We start from the raw sequence: 17642 nt of genomic DNA, 5'->3' as shown, positions 1-17642 counted from the left end.
TCTCGCCTCATTTGGGATCATAAATGGTGCAAAACGAGATAGCTCCACAAATTTTGTTATATACTCCCCAGCAGTCATATTCCCTTAAGTCAAGTTGGTAAACTCTTCAACCTTTTCTTCTCTAGTGGACGAGGGAAAGTGCTTGTCAAAGATCAGCTCCTTGAATCATTCCCAGGTCAGTGCAACTTTCACTAACCCTTGTCCCTTTAGCAGTTTCATCAAAAGGCACCAATGTTTTGCATCACCTGTCATCTTAAACGTGGCATAACGGACCTTCTACTCGTCCATGCAGCCAAGTATTTCCATTTTCTCCCCAATTTCTTGAACCCAGTTCTCTGTAGCCACTGAATCAAGTCCTCTCTCAAAAGTTGGAGGGTTCAATCTAATGAACTCCTTGATGCTACAACCCTCATCTACAGATGGGCAATTCTGCTCTCTAGGATCCCGCTTCATCTCTGCCTTAACCTGACGAACTATACCCTGCAACATAGTGTAAGTGTCAAAGTCCTTTACACTAGAACCTTCCGAGTCATCTCTTCCTTCAACCTCTTCATTCTTCCCTCTAGGGTCCATCCTAAAAATAGGACAAAAAAGAGCTAAGAATTCCATTATCATATCCTAGTCAACACAATCATTAAACTAAAATTCAATATACATCCAAATCTCTAACTTAAGGACTAGTCCTACAGTTTAGAAATGAAATCATCTAAGGTTTGCCGTGGTTTTTCTGAAACCCTCGACTGCTTTAGAAAAATCACAGGAAATCGTCGACATTCTTCTGTCTCCAGGTTACAAGACAAAATCCTATAACTCTCAATACCTAACCTACCCATTTCCTATCCTCATTGTCATCTGTTCCTATACTCTAGTATTAATCATCCCTAAGTATGCAAAACCTAAAACCTAATGCTCTGATACCACCTTGTGACACCCCGAACCTATTAAGTGAGGCTCGGGTGTCACGTGTTCCATTTACCTGTATCTGATACTCTAACATCAATTACGCAGCGGAAAAATAAACTAACATCCTTTATAACATACCAGAGTTCTATATATATATATATATATATATATATATATATATATATATCCCAAAATAGTATTCTCCAACATCTAGTATTAACAAATATACAACTCAAAAATCATAAATATAATACAGCCCAAAAATATATCCAAAGTTATACCCTCTCTCTCCCTCTTTCTAAACTACTAGGTCAGCCTCGAGCTTACTGAGCTCGATCACCCAGAGGTCCTGAAAAAGATGAAATTCGTATCGGGTGAGACACATCTCAATGAGCTTGATCACACGGAGGTCCTAAAAAAGATGAAATTCATATCGGGTGAGACATATCTCAATAAGACAAAATAGATTAATATCAGTGCGTTGCTATCATGAGATTTGTGTATAAAATATAATCATCATTTACAAATTAATCCACAATTATGAAATCATTTTCTGTCCTTACTCACACACATGCAGCGTATTTTATTAACGAGAGTTTCCTAAGGATTGAGGTGATTATCTACCCATACAAGTAGTACACATCTGCTCTGATACCTTATGCAACTAGGTATGGCTACAATTGATGCTCATCAAGGCACTTATTTTACTCAGTAAGCCCTCAGGTGGATAGTTTGTCTTGTATTCATACACATTCACATAATTATTTATCAGTGAAGGTTTCCGAGGATAGGGAAGATTACCCGCCTATACAAGTAGCTTCTCTCTGCCCTAATACGTTATGTAGCCCGGTATGGCTACATCTAATACCTATCATGGCACTCGCCTTTCTCAGCAATCCCTTATGTGGAGAGTTTACTTCGCCCCAAGTACATAAAATACTACAATATACTCTATATCTGTTATCTCCATAATACTCATCTTTTCATGATCCCAATTCTTACATTTCTCAGTATTTCACATCACATAATCTCATTTCACATTTCTCTTCTTATGTCTTCATATACTCAATATAAAAAAATATTTCACATACACTATTATATAATATGCACTCGTTAAATCAATAATTATGCATTTATATCTCACTGCTAGATGGATAAATACTGTCACGCTTCCCCCCATGACAGGTTATGCGACCCCTAGGCTGGACTTAATCCTGGTCGGCCCGCCAGAGTTAACGTAATAACAACCTTTTCAGCTTATAAGTCAAATTGATTGTTCCCATACTGGTCTAAACTCCAGGGAGACTCTACCCTTCTCAGCACAATCGACCATCTTGTCTCCACACTCTCTCTAAGACGTATGGGTACACTAGCTCTTCAGAAATCATGCGCAACAGTACTATGCCTACTATGGTCCACCGAAGTTCTCAAACCATAACTTGCAATTTTAACATTCACATTTAGCTTTGTTTTGAACAATCACACACAACATATGTTTTCAACGCATTTCAGTATTTCTAACATTTCATAAATATATCATAATTCAACACAGTATATTCACTTTACTCGATCATGCCACACGATTTGAATAATACACATAATTATATCATCTGAAATAATAAGCCAACCGATGTTCATCATCTGTTTTACTCAAAATACATGTTAAATTATCTCTCCAATTTATCCAAAAAATCCATTACTTTAATCATTCCATTTTCGCAAATAATAACTAATAACACAACCCTAGGCTTAAAATCATAGTTCAAATGGTTGGCTTTTCAAAACCCACATGATAATCATACACACACACACACACACACACACACACATAATTTCCATTTTAACCGGTTGAATTACAAAATTACTGGCTTAATCTATTCCCCTTACCTAGTTTCCTGAACTACGCTTGCAGGGATCCGGAAATTATACCTACGACGCTTACCCGAACCCTGAATTCATGAACCCTAGTTTATTAATACCACGCCAAATAAAATACCATTCTTTTCCATATTTCCTAAACTCATAAACTTCAAATAAATAATTAAATTACCAAAAACTACAAATTTGCTTAATTCACATAATCTTACCCTAACTTTGGAGTGGTGCTTAAGAAATCCAAATTGAAAATCCACTCCAATTAAAATGACGACGATCAAGACTAGGATCCCATGGTGGTGCCCAATCATCGATTTAACTGAAGATTGAGGAGAAATTAAAGAGAGAGTGTGTGTTTACCTTATCCTAAGAGTAGTGCCTAATCGCTCCTACGACAAATTCACTCGGTAGGAATGTCGGTAGCGGAGAATGGAACCTAGAGGTATTTTTCGTTTTTCAATCGACCAAATATTTGTCGAGAAAATGTGGAGAGAGAGTGGGTGAACGTGAGGTGAGAGAGAGTGTGGAGAGAGAAGCAAATAGAGATAAGAGGGACGCAGGCTGAAGAACACTGCATTGACATGTATGAATTGTGCATTTTATTTATATTTTCTAGATATCAAAATCTTTAATCAGTTGCTTTAAGCCTTTAACCCTTATTATTGATTCTTCAATTGCATTATGTTCCTCGGATTTAGTTTGCTCGAAGCTCGGGCTTCTTTCACATCATCATTCAGTTTTTGTTGAGCAGATTCTTAACCTGTTTTTGAAAAGGTTTGAACTAGTGGGCCTTGTGAAACATTTGGAAACTCGTGCTTGGTGCATAAACCTGAGCTTGAATTGAAGAACACTAATGCAATGCTCACTCATTATTAACCCCTTCAATTATCTCATATCACAAAATTCATTGACTGGCATGTCATTGCATAGCTGCACCTGGCAGTCACACAACTATGTTAGAACTAGATCCCTGTTAGATATGTTCAAGGCTATCCATGAAATTTCAATTTAACTTCAGAGATATAAATGAATTGTTTTCCATAGGTCATACATGCATTGACGACACTTCAAAATCACACAAGGTCATCCTCCAGAGACCAAACACAGAGCACCCAATGGCTCATCAGGCATCACACATTAGGTACTCTTGCGCAATGCGAGGGCCTTTGACCAAGAGGGGCGAGCCGTGATATCGGCACACCATGCGTTCACGTGGGGGCGTGACTTGAATAGTTCCTTCACATGTGTCCCCATTAAGAATTCAATGCATGGGAGGTGGTGCAGATCAGCCAAGGTGAAACGTTCTCCACCCAAGTACTTGGACTGAGCCAGCCGAGCCTCGTACACGTCCAGTACTTTAGCTAGCTTCGACTCATTCTTCTCCACCACAACTGAGTCGATAGCCAAGCCTAAAATAGGCTTAACGACTAGCTCAAATGTGAGCTCGCCCGCTGCCGGGTCGAAGTGGTGAGCCTCCACCTCCATCCACACTCTTATAATGGCCATCTTTTTGGGGTCGTCACACACCAGCTGGGTCCCATCCTCGTTGTACTCGTGTGCGATGTACTTTGTAATTGCCCTTGATTCTGCATACCATACGAAGTCAAACTATTATATACCCATCAATGGTATGAGCGAGGAGTACACAAAAACATTAAAAAAAGAAGAACCGATCATGTGCAAAGCAAATTAAGGAAGACTATATTATGGTACCAAAGAGCTTCAGATCTCCGTCTTCGAAGGCTGGGAGTTTACCAAATGGCTGCATCAATGGCAAATGGTCAACCAAATCGCAATCCCAAAAAATAAATAAAAAGAAAACTTTTTGAAAAAAAAAAAAAAAAAAAAGAAAAGAAAAGAAAAGAAGGATAGACCCATTATCATCCGAATGGATTGAAAAAAGAAAATTTTGAGCTTGCAAGGATATTATGCATGGTCCATATACGTCAGTTGCAAAAGATTTTTTTCTTGGGAAACAAACAGAGGGTGATTTAGTAGCTAGTATAAGTAGTGGAGGTTGCGTGCTTACACTGAGAGAGAGAAAAGGTTGGGACCTGTGTTGGTATGTTCTCATGTCGACGGGGAGGAGCTCAAACTGGAGGCCTTTCTCGCAGAGGCAAGCCACAACTCTCATGGTGCTTGTGGTAAATGTGGGACCGTGAACCTTCAAAGCCCCCATGAAAATGAAAATTGGTCTTTCTGAATATAGTTGGAGATGGAGATGGAGATGGAGATGGATGGCAAGGGAGAATTCTCTTCCTTCCCATTTTATAATTGCGCATATGATGTACATGATATTAAAATAATGTGCACTTGGAAAACCTGCACCCGACAACATGTCTATTTAATTTGGAACTTGGCTCTTATTTTTTTTAGGGGTTGCCCGTTGGTGGAGCATTCCAATATATATATATATATAATAAAAAGAAGGCAGGTAGCTTTATTTTTACATGTATGAAACGACATTACACTTTTTATTTTTCTTAGGGCCCGTCTAAATTAAGGATTTTAATTGAGAAAAGAGAAGGAAATAAAAATGAGGAGGAAATTCATTTTCGTTTATATTTTTCTTCTATGTTAAATCTTATTCAAAATGAAAATGTATTTTAATATGACTAAAAATTTTAAAAAAAAAAAATTAAGTATTAATAGTATGCAAAATCAAAATTTTGTTTATAAATTTGATATCTTTTTTATTTTATTTCTCACTTTTCTTGATTACCAAACATAAATATGTGAATTCCTTTATATTTTTCTATCTTTCCCTCAATGTTTTTCGAGTTCTAAATGGAGCCTTAATCAAATAAGAAATTTATTTTATTTTTTTACTTTTACTTCTAGAGTAAAATATAAATGAGTAAAAGTGCGTAAAACTTTCATATAATTGTAGACACCCCAATTTTAACCAGGCCTTTCCAAGGAGACCTCATGGCAAACCTTCCCAAACATTCTTTGTAGATCCCACATGTGTTGTGGGCCCCACATCTCATGGTACGCTAGCTCGGATTCCTACATCCGATGCACGTTACCCCCCCTGGTACGCTAGCTCGGATTCCTACATCCGATGCACGTTACCCCATCTGGTACGCTAACTCGGATTCCTACATCCGACGCACGTTACCCCATCTGATACGCTAACTCTGATTCCTACATCCAATGCACGTTACCCCCTGGTACGCTAGCTCGGATTCCTACATCCGATGCACGTTACCTCCTGGTACGCTAGCTCGAATTCCTACATCCGATGCACGTTACCCCATCTGGTACGCTAGCTCGGATTCCTACATCCGATGCACGTTACTCCCTAGTACGCTAACTCAGATTCCTACATCCTGTGCACGTTACCCGCTCTGATACGTTAGTTCGGATTCCTACATCCGAGGCATGTTACCTCCTTTGGCATGCTTGTGCCTACTGGCTCGGGTTCCTATAACCCTTAAATGGCTCGTGGTCCCACATTGCTTGTGGACCCCACACATCTTTGTAGGTCCCACGTGGCTTGTGGGCCCCACATATCTCAATTGGGCCCCACACAGTTTATGGGCCCCACTTCTCCTAGTACGCTAGCTCGGATTCCTACATCCAGTGCACGTTACCCCCTCTGGTATGCTAACTCGGATCCACATATCTGGTGCCTTGCTAACTCGGGTTCCTGTAACCCTCAAACGGCTTGTGGACCCCACATGGCGCGTGGGCCCCACACACCTCCGATGGGCTCCGCACAGCTTCTAGAACTCTCATATTATTATTATTATTATTATTATTTATTTATTTTAATTTTTCAAATGCAAGCATACTTTGTTCCCCCATCATCACTCACCACATGTCATGTTTCTTCCCTTTATCATTCTTCCCATACTATATTCCCTTCATAATTCTTCATCCCATACTTTGTTCCCCCCATCATCACTCACCACATGTCATGTTTTTTCCCTTTATCAATCTTCCCATGCTATATTCCCTTCATCATTCTTCATCCCATACTTTGTTCCCCCCATCATCACTCACCACATGTCATGTTTCCTCCCTTTATCAATCTTCCCATGCTATATTCCCTTCATCATTTTTCATCCCATACTTTGTTCCCCCCATCATCACTCACCACATGTCATGTTTCCTCCCTTTATCAATCTTCCCATGCTATATTCCCTTCATCATTCTTCATCCCATACTTTGTTCCCTCCATCATCACTCACCACATGTCATGTTTCCTCCCTTTATCAATCTTCTCATGCTATATTCACTTCATCATTCTTCATCCCATACTTTGTTCCCTCCATCATCACTCACCACATGTCATGTTTCCTCCCTTTATCATTGTTCCCATGTTATATTCCCTTCATCATTCTTCATCTCATACTTTGTTCCCCCCATCATCACTCACTACATGTCATGATCTCGTTTTATCATTCTTCCCATGCTAATTTCCCTTCATCATTCTTCCCCCTATACTTGGTTCCCCTCATCATGACTCCCCTATGTCTTCTTTCCTATGCTTGCCCCAAGCTAAGTCTATAAATAGCCCTCTCATTCCAAGCACAAAGGGAGGAGAGTTCTTAGTAGTGATAAGGAGAAGATTTCAAATATTAAAGTTTTCTATTATAAGTTTGTGAAGCTAGTTTTTTTTTTTTGAGTGAAGATCAAGAGGTCAATTGATCTCGTTTCCTACCGGTGCTGAGTCACCCTATTTGAAGAAGGCACTCCGTAGTGCCTCGAGTTAGAGCTCAAGAACAACTCTTGGGAAGACGCTGTAGAGTGGCCCTAGTAGACTCACCAACAAGAAAAGAAGACTGGAGTAGAGGAAAACGAAAGAAGATCAAGCGGTCGACTGATCCCGTTTCCTACCGGTGCCGAGTCACCCCGTCCGAAGAAGGTACTCCGTAGTGCCTCGAGTTAGAGCTCAAGAACAACCATCAGGAAGACGTTGTAGATTAACCCCTGCAGATTCACAGACAGGAAAGGAAGACCGGAGGAGAAAAAGACGATAGGTAAAACCAATGAACTTTCTCTTCCTATGTTACATCTCCGCCCCCTTTCCCGAACCGACCTCTGCTGGTTTATTTGATTTTATTTCATTTTTTATTTTATTTAAAATAGCTTCTTTTTAACCCATAAAAAAAAAAAAAAAAAAAAAAAGGGAAACTTCATAAAAGACACAAAAATTCAAAAAAATTCTCAAAGAAAATTCAAAAATTTGTAAGGCTTTGAAACTTATTTACATTTGAAAACTTTTGAAGAAAATCCAAGAAAGTTTCCAATATGTTTGGCAAAGGTTAGATCTGTTTCCTTACATTCAAAATTTTCAAAAATACATTTTAAAGTTATATCTTTAAAACTATGACTTTCATGATTGTTGTCTAAAATTCTGTTGTATTCGGCAGAACATTGGAAAACCCCGAAAAATCAATAGTCTCGACCAAGACCTTAAACTGGTTTTTCTCCCAAACTGGTCAACGTTTGACCGGCTCACCATTCCCGAATTGGTTCACCCCGGTTTTCTCCATTTCGCTTGTATATTATTGTTGTATCCATAAAATTCACAAAAAATCACGAAATTTTCAAAAATTCCAAAAATATTTTCACATTTTGATTTCAACTGATTTCATTTGTGTTATTTTGAAAGTTCGGGAAAAATCACAAAAATCATTTTCACACTTAGGAAAAATCACAAAAATATCTTTTTAGGCACAAGAAAAAATCATTCCAATCCCGAATAAATTTCAAAAACCTCCCAAAATAGTATTTTTGATACTTTAAGAAAAAACCTATAGATTTCAAAATCCCCGGGAGCGTATTTTGTATCCTATTTTCGATTTTCCTTCCCGATAATTGCGACCAAGAGCATTGGCTCTTTGGGGTATTGGATTGCCCCGGTTCTGAGGGAATACCTATATAGTATTTTCATTTTTTTTTTTTACTTTTGAAAGGAAGTAATCTTTAAAGGCTTATTACATTTATTTCGGGAAAACTCTTTATTAATCTGGTACCGTTCGTAAGAACGGGCATGTAGGGGGTGCTAAGACCTTCCCCTTGCATAACCATACTCCCGAGCCCGACTTTGGTGACGCAGACCGATTCTACCCCTAACGGGGTAGCAATCAAGTGTTCTAACCACACTTCAAAATGTTAATGGCGACTCCACCACACATCGTTTTCCACAAAAATTCATATTTTCAAAATACACATTCATTTTTCCTAGTTCGCAAGCCGAACCCATTTTTTTAACCAGAGATTGGTTCTCTGGGCCGGGTCCGGGACGTCGCGACAATAATGTATGAGAATATTACTATTAAAAAACTTAGCAACTAAAATAGTTATCATTTTCCAATTCGTTGTATTTTATTTCATTAAATATAGGAAAAAAAGGCATTTACCTCTCCTAAGATTTGACAAGAAGACAATGACCTTCGCCGAGGTTTCAAAATTTTCATTGACCATCATAAAGTTACAAGTATTTCATGAACCTCTCCTGAGGTTTACAAAAAGACACAAACCTCCCCATGTATTTTGCAAAAAGACAAGACCTTTGAGGAGAGATTTGTATCTTTTTGCCAAATCATAGGTTTATGTTTTTTTGCCAAACCACAGGGAAGGTCTTTGTAATTTTTGAAACCTCAGAGAAGGTCAATGTCCTTTTGCCAAACCTTAGAAAAGATTAATGTCTCTTGTTCTAAATATAAAATAAGAAATAAGTAGAAATTGTATATAAAAATTTTAAAATAAATTTTTTCCTAACTATAAACTTGTATATAAAATCTTAAATTGTCATGGTAATTAGCATACTTTTCTTATACAAATTATCAAAATCTTTCATTGTAACTGTCTTATTTTCACAAATAGTTATTTTTCAAATAAATATATTAAAAAATGTAAAGTGTTATTTATTGTTTTTTTTTTATTTTTTAAAATTAAAATTTATCTAACTCGCATAGGAAAGAGTAATTTATCTCCATTTCATACACTTATTAAATTACGAACAATTGCTCCTCGATCTACTATCCATCAGATTCACACAAAAAATATATATAAAATATTATAATGACATTGATATGGATTAAATAACTAAAATCAAATCTCATTTTCTTAAATGAGATGATCTTGAGATTCTTTCCACACTTAAAAAAAAAAACTGTTATTTAATTTATGGAAGATCTCTAAAAAAGGGTTGACCTCCTTTCTTTTAGTCCCCTTAGATCGTCCGGATTTCACGAGTGAATAGAAAGTTGGATCTACAAACCCCTTTACCATATCTGTACAAATAGATTTTTCTAGAAAATTAACTAAGGTAGTGGATGAGGGTGCATCACAAGGACCATTGACCATTTTTTGTCCCTCCATGTGGTTGTGCTTGCTTCTAAGTTCTACCTCAACAACCTCACATGATTTGCTCACTTTAAAAATTATGTCTTTATGCCATATGGGTGAGTAATAGTGTTCATTCATTAAATTTTGCATATCAAAAAATGTTAAGTAATATTATTGTGCACAAACCCTTGATCATCGTGGGCCTAAGTAGTAAAAGTGGGGCGGATCAAGCAAGTGGGGCGTGCTCTATTTTACCTATTCTCCTCTTGTCATGCGAGCTCGTAATGTCACGAGTTCATAATTCTCAATATTTTCCTTTCACCAATGATATAGATGACATTATTCTATATTTTAAAATATAAATTTTAGATTTTAAATTTGAATTTGTATATTTAGATTAAAAAAAATAATGTAAACTTGTTCTGAATCTATTTGTCATTACTCATTGAATATAGCATATAGTTACATCATTCAATATATTTTTTATTTGTTTTCACTTTAATTCGGTGCGCAAAAGTATATTTTTATTCTAGAAGAATTAAAGAGTCGCTTCTCATGCAGAGCCCAAAATTATGACCTTATAATATCTTTGCTTATAAAATATAAAATAAACTTTAAAATTTTAATTTCAATCTCAACTTTTGCTGCCTTTTAATAGAGATATGAGTTATCTTTTATTATATGACCTATAATTAGTATAAATTTTTAATTAATCAAAATATTATTTATTAAAGTAAACCTTGTGCACAATTAATTATTTTGTAGTTATTTGATTTAAGGCTTTAATATCCAACTTTATTTTTTTTATTTATTCATTTCCTTTTTGAGATATTAATGATCTTACATTTTTAAAATAGTATAATAATAATAATAATAATAATAATAATAATAATAATAATAATATTATTATTATTATTATTATTATTATTATTATTGTTGTTGTTGTTGTTCATATTATTATTTTTATTTTTGTTTTTATTGTTGCGATTATAAGAATAGGAATTGTCATTTCATTTTATTTAAATGAGTAAAAATAATGAGTAGATTATTTTTTTTGTCACTTGTATTCTTTTAAATGTAAAATATTTAAAGATTATTTAGAACCACTTATAAAAAAGTACTTTTCTGGGAAAATACTTATTTAAAATATTTTAAAAAATATATTTATTTTTTAAAAATAATTTTAAAAAATTTGAATAAGTGCTTTTTTAAAATGTAAATTCAAATAATATATATAATTTTTTTTCTTGAAAAGTTCTTATTCCTAATTATTTACTCCCCCCCCCCCCCCAAATCCAATATTTGAACGCCTCGTTATTTCCAATGCTTCTTCGAGATTTTAAAAAAATATATTAATATTTTAATAAAAAAACACAACTGTCTAGTTATAAAGTTGTGCTAAAGTAGAACTGATTTTTGATAAGTCAATAACATTACCAATTTTTAGAAAGTCAGTTCTTATTGAATGCATGATTTTTTGGACGTGAGACATGACTAACTTTTGAAAAGTCAGTTTATGAAGAAGATCCGACTATCCAAAAGTCGGTTTCCATACACTGCATGCATGCCATGCGAAAGTTATGTGTATTTACATAAATGTGAAAAATCAACTTTTGAAAATTCGATTTTTGTAGAATGCATGACATCTCTATACAAAATTTTTACGTGAGCTTCTTCTGGCTTCTTCTTCCTTGAGAGAGCCCAAAAATACACTGCCATGTGTACCCTTTTCATTCGCTCAAACATTTATTTTCCTCTAAATTTACTACTTCATGTAAATATATGTTCAAATGATAGAAAATTCTTAGAGGACTATTGGAGTACTCAACGTGTTCTGCACTTCAAATTTTAAAAATAATTATGTTCTCAATATATGCTGGTGATGAGAATGTGTTCATACTTCAACCCTAAGCAGGAGCGAAAACAGACAATAAAATATTACTTAATAGCAATTAAAAGTTTCAAATTTAGATAAATTCAAATTTAACAAAAAATTATCGATCTTAACAATAGTGACAATATTTTAACTTTTTAGAGTTATCAATGGTTTGAATAAACTGGATAAGATGGGTACGACTTATATGAGGTATGTTTAACTGGTGTTCTGAGATGTTTTATTGGTTAGTAGGTCCTTATTTTGATTTGTTTGGATTTGTAGTCCTGTTTTGGTTGCATGACGGTGTTATTTTTTAGAGGCCTTTAAATTTTTTTTCTTTATGTTATCTTCCATTACTTGTCTTATAACCACGATATTCCTCTGCCAAAAGTGAAGGCATATTAATAAATAAATGGAGGTGCCGCCTTTCTTTAAAAAAAAAATTGTAACAATATTTTAACTTCTTTAAAAAATAAGACAGGCACCTATCGTATCACTCCTAACATCCTAACATTAATGAATAAAATACAATTATACGATTGTTGGTGAATTAATTACAGCAATGTGCCAAAGCAAACCATGGAATGAATAATTGGACCAATGAATGTTTGATTGTTTCTTCAATTTGGTATTGATTAACAACTCGTTTTCATTTTCGTCTAAAATACAAATTCGGATCATCAGTAACCTTTTTTATGATATAAATTTTTTGATAATATTATGAATACGCAGGTATATAGGTTTAATCTTTATGCTTTCAACTTTTTGCAGTTTCCATGGAAGAAGGATTCATTTACTAAAACAAAACAATCAAGTCAAGTCCATTTGTTAGAAAAGCTTCCATCGCACCTATCCATTATTTCTATTTCTTTTATATGTGTATTTTATATTATATTATTTACTTATATTATATTTAATTAAATTACTTATAATATAATTATATTTCTTTTAATTTATTCTTTTATTATTATTTATTTTTTTTCGCATTCTAAATTATTTTCAAAGAGCAGGATTTGGCTTAGGATTGCACATTTTTCTTAATTCTACTATAAATTCTAGGGTTTCCCTAAATTTGAAAGTTTTCATTTAGTAGGTTTCCATACCAATACTCAATTCAATTAAGTCTATAGAATCTACAAAAATTTCGTCATATCCCCCTTTTGTTTTGATATTAGAATTAGTATCATTGTGATGTTGTTTCCTTTCTTCTTCTTCTTTTTTTCCTTTCATTTATGCTAGAACCCTTAAATTCATTATAAATATAGATGAATGTTGTTCCCTTCTACTTTTGAGCATGAAATATAATTGACTTTTGAAAAGTCAGTTTAGGAAGACAAAATCAACTATCCAAAAAGTTAGTTTGTGTAGAGTACATGGTGAGGACCAACTATTGAAAATTCGATTTCTATGGAATGCGTGGTTTTGCATAGCCCCCTTGCAAAATTTATGTAGGGTTGTTGACTTTTTGCAATTTTGCATAGTTAATTGTGCTAATCGACTATTCAAAAGTCAGTTTTTATATAATACATGGCTTTGCATGACCCCATATGCAAAATTTACGTAGGTTTACCAACTTTTTGCAAGACATTTAAAGTACCAGGTAGAATTTGGTTTTCAATTTGATTGGACAAACGTAACCCTTGTCTCATGAGATATTTGGCTAATAAATAGGCAAACATCTCATCCCTAGATATACCTAACAAATTAAAGTAGGCTTAGCGTAAGCCTTTCAAAGTTGGAGCACGCCCTTACCCCATTAGGTAAATATGGAAAATATGATGGAGATCAAATCATATCATTTATGTACTCTTGTTAGAATAGTATTCCTTGATGTGCCTATTTTTTGGCTGCTATGTGTTTGAAAAGTTGCCAACTTACCCAAAGAAAATGAGTGGTAACATTACAAGAAAAAAACTTTTCAACGTCAAGAAAAATCATCATTAGTGTTGCTACCTGAAAATTGAACGATCTTCGTGAATCGTTCCCTGATCACGATCAACTGAAAAGAGTCAAGTAAGGATGGTTTGGAGGACCCGGGGTGTACTCCAGGAGATCACTTTGATGCCTAAGTAAGGAATAATGAAAGGTTATGAATTACAATAGTAGAAAGAGTGAGTATGAGTGAGATGTCTTACCTCTTCTCCAAGTACCTTTTTATAGTGGTGGAGATTGACCCTCCATTGATCTGGCTTTGATGAGCGCAATATTATTGCGCTTATGGTGGTCATAAAGTTTTATTGGAATTTATATGGGGGCTTTTATTATAGTCTTGTAACGGTTCCCTATTATGAATGTATATGTATTAAAGTTTCAATGTCGGTTATATAGAGAAGTGTTTTTATGGTGGATTCGTAACTCTTTTTCTCTTTATGAGTATTAATTTTAGGTATATCAGTTACCCCTTGGTAATTTCGAATTTTTGAAGCAAGTTTCAAAAGTTTGAATCCTTGAGGTTAGCTAGTTTAGATGTTTGGGTTTTTTTTAGCCCAATTCTTCATGTTTCAAGTCCATCCGAGCCGAAGGGGCAGTCAGTTGTCCGAGTCATATATCCCTTTTGGTCGGCTCCATCCAGGTTGTCTTCTTCCGTTCACGGCCATTTGGCTTCATCTGAGTTGCTTTGACAACTCATGACTCCTCATTTGCGCTATTATAACTACTTGTGACCACTCAGCTTCATCCGAGCCACTCTCGCAGCTCATGACCGCTCGGCTTCATCTGAGCTGCTCTAGCAACTTGTGACCACTCAGCTTCATCTGATTCGCTCTAATAGCTCATGACTGCTCGGCTTCATCCGAGCCACTCAGACAACTAGTGACTACTCAACTTCATCTAAGCCGCCTTTATTCTTGAATAGGCTCGATCCATGCTAATTGTCATTGCACTTTGCATCACCCGAGCCTTTTATGATGCTCTAGAAAATTTAGTCTAAACCACCAAGCTGCTTTGGTTAGTTTGTTTAACCAATTATCCCACTACTGTTCAGTTTTCATCCAAGCAGTATTGCTGCTATTGTTGGACTAATTCGAGCTGCATCTTGTGTGAATTTTTATCACTTCCTCCAAACTTTGAGCCATATTCATCAAAAGTATGCCAGTCACTTTGGTCTTCTAAGCTCGGCTCGATAGCTCAAGTGGGTTGATCTTCGGGCCTCATGAGCTCTGTTAGCTTTGGTGTATTCCCAAGAGAGGGGTGAATTGGGTATTTAAAATTTTGTCCTAGGTTTAGCTAATCCAACAGCAGTATTTCACAACTTAGGGTCTTTCTATATACACATAATCCCAAATGCGCAGATAATATGCGAAAATTAAAGCATGCGCAACATTCACAATATATCGAATATAACATATACGTGCAGGAATATAAAGTGTTGGAAATATAAAGTACACGCACAATATGTTATCAGGGTTCGCCCAATACTGCCTACGTCCTCGCCTCAAGTTCACAAGTAAGAGGATTCCACTATAAGCTCACTTCACTGGTAGAGCGACACTGTTTACAACTAGGTCAATTAACGGAGCTAACCTCAACTTATAACCACACCTTATCAGGATGGTGCACCTAACTTTCCTAATCGGGTCTAAGCCAATCCGGAACTATTCAATAGGGCTAGTCTCCCTCTTTAGGCCCACGCCTGGACAACAACAGATATTAAAAAAAAAAAAAAAAAACTACATGCGTACAACCAAATGCTTCTTACACAAGTTGATATGTACCACTAAACACAAGGATAATCAATGCACCTCAAACAGATAAGAACTTTAAGTTATTGTTGACCTTATAGGTCACACCCGGTTTTGATTATGACAAATACTCATGTTAGAATTGGTGTATTCCCAAAAGGGGGAGTGAATTGGAATTTTAAACTTTTCTCCTAGGTTGAACTAAGTGTTAGCAAAATATTACAACATAGGGTCTTTCCATGCAGTTCCAAATACGCCGATAAATATAATATATGGAAATTTAAATCAAGTGCATCATTCACATAATAACATACACGTGCGGTAAATATAAAGTGTGGAAATATAAAAAAACACACGATATGTTATCGGGGTTCGGCCAACTGTGCCTACGTCCCCGCCTTTAACTCGCAAGCCCGAGAATTCCACTAATAACTCACTTAAGGGTGGAGCAGCACCGATTACAACCAGGTCAATTAGCACAGGGTTGACCTCAACCTTAACCAGGTCAATTAGCAGAGCTGACCTCAACCTACACGCCTTAACAGGATGACGCACCTAACTTTCCTAACCGGATCTGAGCCAATTCGGGACTATTCCAGGGCTAGTCTCCCTCTTCGGGCCCGTGCCTGGAATACAACAAATTTTGCAATCAAATGATATCGGTACAGTGATTGTGCTTTCGTGTAAAGCAGATATGTACTCAAATACACGTAATTACATACACCACAGTATAATTTAATATATAAGCTTAGTGTGGTCCAATATTTCAACTCTCAGATATATATATATATTTACTATTACTGTAATGAGTGCGTGAGAGTGTCAACCAGTATGATCTTTGTATCATAATATGTGCTCCATATAACAGCTCACACAAAGATATCAATTCTTAAATACTTCAATCGGTAGGATGTCTCAAGCATGTAAATATCAAATAATGTATATGCTTTGTTTGCAAAAGATGTGTAATCTTTGTTTTTAGAAAATAATATATGAGTGAATGAATATTGCAACAAAGATTTTTATCTCATAAACAAACATCTCTTCAAATATATTTTTCAATATAAATCACACTAGATATTTGAAAATGATTTTAAAAGGATTTTGCAAACAAAAACAAATACAATCTTCTCAAGATGTTGCAATGAATGTGCAATCTTAGAAAATCTAACAAAGTCTCCTTAGGATAGACTTATTAGCAAAGTCCCCTAAGAATCCTTAAGGTTTTGCTCTCAATAAAAATAATATCAATCAAGTAGAGCAGGGAGAGCAAACCTATAGAACAACCACACTTAAATCACACTTACAAAAGTATTTTAGAAGTAAGATCTGGTAAGAATAAGTGTTGGAGGCTCAAAGATGAGTATTATGGGTTTTGGGATTTTCAGAGAATTTCACCCTAATCTAATATGCTAATCTCTTTCTAATCTTAGCAAATGATGGGCTATTTATAGACATTGGAAGAATTATAGCCGTTAGGACCTGTAGGATATTATTAATATTGTTTAAAATCATTTTAACCCTAATTAACCTTGTTTAAAAATGTTTAACTGCGGTAAAAATCAAGGCAACCCGAGAGGTCCGATCGACTAGAAACATTTTCGATCGATCGAAGATCATATGGTTCAGTCGATCGGGCCAAATTTGAACTGCTTAGGTCGGTCAACCAGATCTTTAAATCCGAAGCCTTTTTGCATGGTTCGGTCAACCAGAACTGAAATGAGCTAACTTTTCGGTCAATCGGACAAGGTAATTTTTCGTATGTCCGAGGTTCAGTAGACCAGGCTGATTTGAACTAGGCCTGTTGGTCGACCAGACCGTTGGGACAACTCCCGAGGACCCTCGATCGACCGGGTTGGTGCAATATAAAAACATCTTGGTCAACCAGGAAGTCAAATTGTTGACTTCATGAGGGTTCGGTCAATCGGGGCCAAATGAACTATACAGTTAGGTTGACTGAGCTGCAGTCAACATGTTGACTCTGATTCGATTGACCAGGGTCA

General features: G+C 35.7%; 1 protein-coding gene across 1 annotated transcript; it reads right to left on the bottom strand.

The window, feature by feature from the left end:
* Nucleotides 1-276: 276 nt before the first annotated feature.
* Nucleotides 277-4957, bottom strand: LOC131156063 (glutathione S-transferase-like). The gene is made up of 5 exons (XM_058109514.1): nucleotides 4808-4957; nucleotides 4492-4540; nucleotides 3924-4364; nucleotides 522-574; nucleotides 277-480 (listed from the first exon to the last, which is right to left on the bottom strand). The coding sequence occupies exons 1-5, from the start codon at nucleotides 4955-4957 to the stop codon at nucleotides 277-279; spliced, it is 897 nt and encodes a 298-aa protein (XP_057965497.1).
* Between the last annotated feature and the right edge of the window lie 12685 nt (nucleotides 4958-17642).

This window comes from Malania oleifera, chromosome 5 (assembly GCF_029873635.1).
Source record: "Malania oleifera isolate guangnan ecotype guangnan chromosome 5, ASM2987363v1, whole genome shotgun sequence".
Lineage (NCBI taxonomy): Eukaryota > Viridiplantae > Streptophyta > Magnoliopsida > Santalales > Ximeniaceae > Malania > Malania oleifera.
Note: the sequence above shows the minus strand (reverse complement) of the source record. Positions and strands in the feature narration are given on the sequence as shown.